Raw genomic sequence first — 7,412 nt, 5'->3', positions numbered from 1 at the left:
CCCTGTGGGTAAATTGGCATTGTACACAGCGTGCGGAGGTGTGAATCCACAGCAGTGCCTGCCTATCACTCTGGATGTGGGCACAGAAAATGAGGTAACATGTTCAGTATGTAAAACAGGTGCATACCTTTAAAGATGGCACCTTTAAAAATGGCACTGCATTTGGATCTTACTATGAAAATTATTTGAGAAACTTTACAGAGTTTATCCTTCCTTTTCTGCTTTTCCCTCAGTCCCTGAATCTGCCCCTGAATTTCCAAGAGAAAGTCATTCTTTCCATTCTCCTTTCCCCTACTGTGTTATATGATTCTGTTTTATTAGCTTCCTTAGTCTTTTAGGGTGCTTTGGAAAGCATTTACACCATTTCTCTGCAGCATATGTTTTACTTTAAGATAACATAATTAGGGCCGGGGATATAGCTCAGCCGCACAAATGCCTGCCTGGCAAGCGCAAGGTCCTGAGTTCGATTCCCGGTCCCAAGAAAAAAAAATCAAGATAGCGTAGTTTCCTTTTTAATTATTATTTTCCCATTATATAGAAATTAATCCTGTAGAATTTAATTAGCATGAAATCTTCTTGTTCTGAAAGTCTGTATTGAACCTAGGTGGTTTAAAAGTTAGCTTTTTTTATTCCTGTATCAGTATTTTACGATCTTAAAGTCAGATAGTACTTTAAACAATTACACTCTTTATCTTATACATATAAGTTTATAATTTTGAACATCATCTACATGTAAATGGTCATTTAATTTTTATCAAAGGATATATTTTGGTAAAAATAGGTTGTTCTCTGCCATTTTTGTTTTCCATACCCATAGATATGGCCTTTAAATGATTAAAAGTGATCTCTTTAAACAGTTTTGCTAATATTATAAATGTACATTGAACATTAGGATTTCTGTTTTTTTTTTTGGCTAGGGATGTAGCTACCTGGCAGAGGACTTGCCTGGCAGGTTGGATATCACATAACATTAGCAGAATACGATATTATTGCTGCTGTGAATGAGTTCCTTTTTGCTAACTGGCTTTTGTGAGTACATAGCAAAGCTGTTTATTTTTGCAGATTTTTAAAATAAATTACTCTGATTTTGTCACAGTGCCTTTAGTTGATTTTCTTTCATCAATAGATAAAGGTATAACCTATCAGTAATGATAATTTTGTCTTTTCTCCTCAGTTATATCCCTCTTGTTTTTCTGATTGCATATGCAAGCACTTTCTGAGTAATGATAAAGAAAATGGCATTGATAAAAAATACCTTTTAGAAGACTGTCTATAGTATAGCACTATTAATTATGTCATAGTCAAGTGCCCAGACTGTGACCCAGAACCCACTTATTTATCACCAAGTGCCAGGACTGCAATTAAACCTGACCCTGAGGTTTTAATTTAGAAAAGAACGACATGGTGACTTGTCTCTCATTACGTGCCACGGGCTCACCATCACGGATAGTTAGTGGTTTGAGTAGTTTTGGGCATTAAAACTATTGTGGGAGATTTAATTTGCTGGTATTTAAAGGGGATTTTTGTGCTGCCTTATCTACCCACAGAGAGCAGGTATGATACAAATGTATCATATATTTATATTTCACACAGAGTATATATGAAAATATAATATTTTACTGGTGGCTACAACAAAATAGATAGACTTATATACCATGGGGGATAACTTGTTCATTCTATGTAGACGGACAGAGTTTAATATAACATGAAAACTTTCACCCCATAGTGCTATGTGAGAAAGGAGTATAGCATAGTCTATGCTATTACTTCAAATTTGGACAAATAATATACATGCATAAATGTAGAGAAAAGGATCTAGAAGAATATGCATATTGGTATTTGTTTTTAATTTTAGTTTTTAGTATTCTTAAACTTTTCTGGTAGGCAAATGTTGCTTTTTTCATGTAAAAAATAAAATATTAATAAATATTTTTTAATTCTAAGAAACTTCAAATTGTAAGAATAGAAATATGAGAAACAAGAACAAAGGGAGAGTTGGTAATGGTTACTGTTAGTTTCAAATGAAGAAATGCTTCAAATCCAAATTCCCAAGGGTTCTGAGTTGATGCATTGACAGTAAGATAATTAGTAGACTTGTCAACACATAACCTCGTCTGATTTTTTGAGCTCTATTATTTCTGCCTGCTTTGTTTCTAACTCTTTTTTCCTAACATTTTCCTGTCTCTTGTGCTTGTTCCTAAGTCTCCAGTGGCACCATGTGATTTAGTGTGACGCCTGGCGCTAAAGATAATCCAACCTTTTCTAAGTGCTTGCTTAAGGCTAAGTCTTTAATTTATTCTACATCAAAGATCTGTTGAGTATTGACTTCTAACCACAAGACGTTCTTAATCCTGTGAGTTAGTATCACTGCTATTGGTGCCAGGTTACTTGGTCCGTGAAGCCATTATAAAAATTGAATATTCTTGAGGGCTGGGGATTTAGCTCAGTGGCACAGTGCCTGCCTGGTAAGCGTGAGGCTGTGAGTTTGATTCCTGGTACTGGAAAAAAACCCAAAAAAAAAAGAATATTCTTGTTAAGTTGCTTTCTGTATATATATTAATTTTTTGTCAGTCAAATTTTCAAAAATGTACTCACTTTTCAGTTCTCATCTTCAATTTTCTTAGTTAAAACTTTGAAACTAAAAAAATTGCTTTTGACAGGCACGTTATTATTATTGGAAGAGTTTTCTAACATTCTGATTTAATTCAGAAGCCCTATCTTTTCCATAAATGTTGGTGAATATATAGTAAACAGATATCTTTATGGTATCAGTTTGTTAGTTGGGAAAGAATGGTAGAAAAGAGAAGAGGAAACATGTAACGTGTTTTCTTAACTGTGTTCTTTTTTTAATTCACATTTTAGAAGTCTCAACATATTCCAGACATGAAGAAATTATTTTACTTTTGGCAGGAATTTAGTAGCACATTGGGACTTCAACCTTGGCTGCTCAGAAGCCTGCCAGGAGATTGGTTAATGATTTCATGTCTTAGGAAACAGCGAGGCTCTACCACAGCACTTGGTTTCAGATTTTGTAGTTCATCTTGGAAATATTATTGTGATTTAACATGTTAACCTGTAGCTAGTCAGATAGCTTTAACTCATTATTGTATAGTACATTGTAAGTAAGTGTATTGGCCAGATCAAGATGCTTTCGCAGGGAGAGGGAGTGCTGCTGTTAATAATTACACAATGACAGTAGGTGTCAACTTGGCTATAACTTCTTTTATTTTTTCTTATTAAGTTTCTTGGTACCATTTAGATATATATGATGACCACATTTATCATAGGGAATTTGTACCTGTACAAGATACATCTTGATTTCTCCTTTTTCCCATTCCCTGCCCTGCTCTTTAACCCTTCTTCCCCTCATTTATAAAGCTTTGTTTCTGTTTCATCCTTCTTTTCTCATTTGTTGTTTTCTCTTCCTTCCCACCCCCCCAGTTCGCCTTTTCTGTTGAACAGTTTCTTCCTATTTCACAATATCTGTTAGGCATCTTGGTCCTTACATAGACTTTTAGTCTCTCACACCTGACAGTGCAATATTTACAAGTTTGTCTGATTTATTTCACTTAAGAGCAATATTTACACATTTGTCTGATTTATTTCACTTAAGAGTATGGTCTCACAGTCCATCGATTGAGCTGTAAATGTCTCAAATTTCCTTCTTTATGGCTGTGTTGTCTCCATTATATAAAAACATCACGTCTTTTTTATGCATTCATCAGTTGATTGGCATTGGGATTATTTCCAAGATATAATGATTACAAATTGTGCTATTTTAAGTATGGGTACATATATATTGCTGTGGTATGATGCTTTTAGTTCTTTTGGGAAGATACAAAAAAGGAGAGTAGTGGGTTGAATGGGACTTCTAATCCTAGTTCTTTAAGGAATCTCCATGCTGATTTCCACAGTGGTTGCACCAGTCTGTGTTCCCAGCAATGGAGAAGGGTTCCTTTTTTTTCATACCCCCACCAGCATTTATTACTGGTTGATTTGTTGGTAATAGCCATTCTTTCTGGAGTGAGAAGGAACCCACTGTTGTTTTAATTTGCATTTCTCAGATGACCACTGATGTTGAAGTCTTTTTTTATAATTTATTTGCCATTTCTGCTTCTTTGTCTGCAAAGTGTGTATTCACTCAGATACTCATTTTTGGATTGGGTCTTTAAATTTGGGGTGTTCTGATTCTTTTCAGTTATTTATATGTTCTGGATATTAGTCCTTTGTCTGAGGAGCAACTGGCTAAAATTACTTCCTGCTCTGTGGGATGTCTTTTTCACTTTGTTGGTGATTTTTTTCCTGTGCAAAGCATTTTATTAAGATGAGATCCCAGTTGATTCTTTGTAGTATTTCCCATGCAGTCAGGGTTTTGTCCATGAAGTCTTTGCTTACAACAGTATCTTCCAGCAGTTCTACCTGTTGTATCTTTCAGCAGGTTGAGTGTTTCTTTGATCCATTTTGATTTTGTTTGGTGCATGGTGAAAGATATTGATCTAGTTTTAGTCTTCAGCATGTAGAGGGCCAGTTTTTCCAGCACCATTTATTAAAGAGGCCATGTTTCTTCCAGTGTTTGGCCCCTTTGTCAGTGATAAGGTGGCTGGGTATGTTTGGATTTATTTCTGCATCTTCTAATCTGTTCCACTGATCCTCAGGTCTTTTTTTTTGCTAGTACCATGCTGTTCTTATCACAGTAGCTCTGTAGTATAATTTCAAGTCAGGGATTGTGATGCTCCCTGCCTTGCTTCTGTTGCCCAGAATTGCTTTTGCTAGTCTAGGTCTCTTTTCGTTCCACATGAATTTTAGGATTGTTTTCTCTAGTTCTGAAAGGTATGCTAATGGTATTTTGATTGGGATTGCATTAAATTTGTATAACAATTTGGGAATATGGCCATTTCCTCTATGTTGGTTCTTCCTATCCAAGAGGAATAGATATCTTTCCATTTTCTGATATTCTCTTCAATCTCCTTTTTCAGAGTACTGTAGTTTTCAGTGTAGAGATGTTTTACTTCCTTTGTTAGATTGATTCCTAAGTAATTCATTTTTTTCAAATGCTAGCCTTAATTCTTCCCTTTTCCATCTGCATTCTTATTTTCTTGCTTTATCATAATGGCTAGCATCTCTAGTATAGTGTTGAAAAGTGGTGAAGACAGACTATTTTGCATTGTCTTTATCTGAAGAGAACAGCATTCAGACTCATTGTGATATGCTGTCAGCTGTGGATTTTTCACAGATGTTTTTCCCTGGATTGATGTTTCTTTTCATTCCTAGTTTACTGAGAATTTTTGCTATTACTTGGTGCATTTTGCTGAAGGTAAACTATATCGCAATTTAAAAGTGATTTATTAATTAACATTAAATATTGTACATACTAAAACTTGAATAAGAGCAATGTTGTCCCAGACATAATCAGTTTAAGAAACAATTTAAACTGTGTAAACTTTAACAATGTTAAATTTTAAACAATAACTCAAACTTAAAATATTTTCTTTGTAAAATTGACCAATTTCATATTTAAAGGCATAATCAAAATGTTGTTCCAAGAGTTTGAAAATTGAAAAGAAATTTTTAAAAATTGCTATTTTTCCATTTATTAAGCTAATGTAATACTTCAAAACTCAACGTTTTTTCTTTGTGATAAATTTTGCCTGTAAAGTCTGAGTTAAACTTTTCTGATTAGCACCACTGAGAGATCTTATTTCCTTTTATTTTCCTCAGAAAACTGAATATTTTTGGCATTTAGCAATTGTTTTTTATTTTTCATATAAATATAGGTGTATTCAATGTAACATTAAATAATAAATTTGTAGGTTAATTGTGAGTGAATGTCACAAGATTTTATTTCTATTTCTGCTCCTTTTATAGATAAATAAGTTTAGGAAGAGTAAATTACTGGCCTATTTTTATGGAACCTTTTTTTTATTGTAGGAGTTACTCAGTGACCCACTGTACATTGGACTACGGCAGAGAAGAGTGAGAGGTCCAGACTATGATGACTTTTTGGATGAATTCATGGAGGCAGTTTCTTCCAAGTAGGTATATTTTTATTTTAGGTACATTTGAATTAAATTTCGAACATCTAAAGGTAAAGTAATTTAACTTTTAAAAAAATCCAAGTTTGATTCAGTGTGGTTTAATAATTAGAAGTGATTGCCGTGATTTCAATCTCCTCTCTCTCTGTGTACCTACTCACAGCTGCTACTGGCCTAATGCTCAACATGTGTCTTTCCCAAACAAAGGCATCTCTGTTGCTCTCTCCTAAATACCTTTTCTTTCCAGAACCTTTAGAACCTGTGGCTGTTGAAATGTACAAGGAAGGAGGCTGTAACCGGGGGCAGTACATGTAAACAAGAGAAGGCTTCCTTTTGGCAGTCTGTACCTCGTTTGCTGGGTGCTTCAGTCATATGTAGGTGGTATCTTGGCTCTTGTGGTGGAAGAAGCAGAAGAAGCAGTGAGGAGAAGAGTGTGATGGTATGATGTAGGGGTCTGTAATAAGAGGCAGGGTGTCCAGTCCTAACCCCTGAATCTTAATTAATTACAGTATTTGAATAAAATGCAGTATTGTATTTTCATTAATATAGTTAATGTTTCACTGTGGGTCAAGTGCTACCGTGAAAGTTTTCATTTTTTTCTTCACAGACTCCCACCATAATTTTGTTATGGTATTCTGAGAAAATTTTGTCACACCAACTGACAATCACCTATTTTGTTAATGTGTGAGTACAGAGGCACTGCGCTGTTTTAAAATATTCATGTTGGCCTTGGTTTTTCATAAGTTACCTTACTAAAATCAGCTGTGACTGATTTCTGTTTATAACATTTACTATTTTTAAGAAATTGTGTCTTACAGCAGAAAGTGCTTTCATCAGTTTGCACAATGCTTATCGTGTAGTGAATCTCTCATTACCCAGTATTTTAGGGCAGAGTATATCTGTCAGTTCTTGTGGGCTACTTTTTAAAATCACATACTTTGTTGGATAACTTGTTGTCCCCACTGCCCATGCTGTTTAAATTTTTAAGGGAACTCTTAATTGCTGTTGGTTTATAAACGTACTGTTATGGCAGGGTTGGGGTAGAGCAGCTTCAGATTTTTCCCCTTGGTTTTCGCTACAATGGTAGCTCTTACCTTTTAGCCAAGGACTTGATATAGATGTTATGGCATGTTTACTAAGCATAACGTAAGGATGCGATTTTGTTTGCAGTCTGAGGAGCTATCACCAGCTGGGTCTGTGGTCCTCCCGAACCCGTGATGAACTACACCACGGCTGGGGCCCCTTTATTATTGGCCTCTGTTGTGCCTACTCTCATTAGGGAAGAGGAAGAGAAGGGCTGTTGCTGTTTCAGATCTCTCTACCGTCAGCTCTGTGCCCAGTAGCTCTCAAGAGGTATTTTTTTTACCTGGCCACTTACCT

General features: G+C 35.3%; 1 protein-coding gene across 1 annotated transcript in view; it reads left to right on the top strand.

Moving 5' to 3' along the window:
* The window catches only part of Me1 (malic enzyme 1, NADP(+)-dependent, cytosolic), a 145,592-nt gene that overhangs the window by 68,315 nt on the left and 69,865 nt on the right, over nt 1-7,412 (top strand). The window contains exons 6-7 of the mRNA XM_005377689.2: nt 39-94; nt 5,929-6,032. Coding sequence (XP_005377746.1) covers nt 39-94; nt 5,929-6,032 — 160 coding nt within the window. The remainder of the gene's footprint in view (nt 1-38; nt 95-5,928; nt 6,033-7,412) is intronic.

This window comes from Chinchilla lanigera, unplaced genomic scaffold (genome assembly GCF_000276665.1).
Source record: "Chinchilla lanigera isolate Chin_1 unplaced genomic scaffold, ChiLan1.0 scaffold00010, whole genome shotgun sequence".
In the NCBI taxonomy this organism is placed as follows: Eukaryota; Metazoa; Chordata; class Mammalia; order Rodentia; family Chinchillidae; genus Chinchilla; species Chinchilla lanigera.
This window is presented reverse-complemented; position numbering and strand designations above follow the sequence as displayed.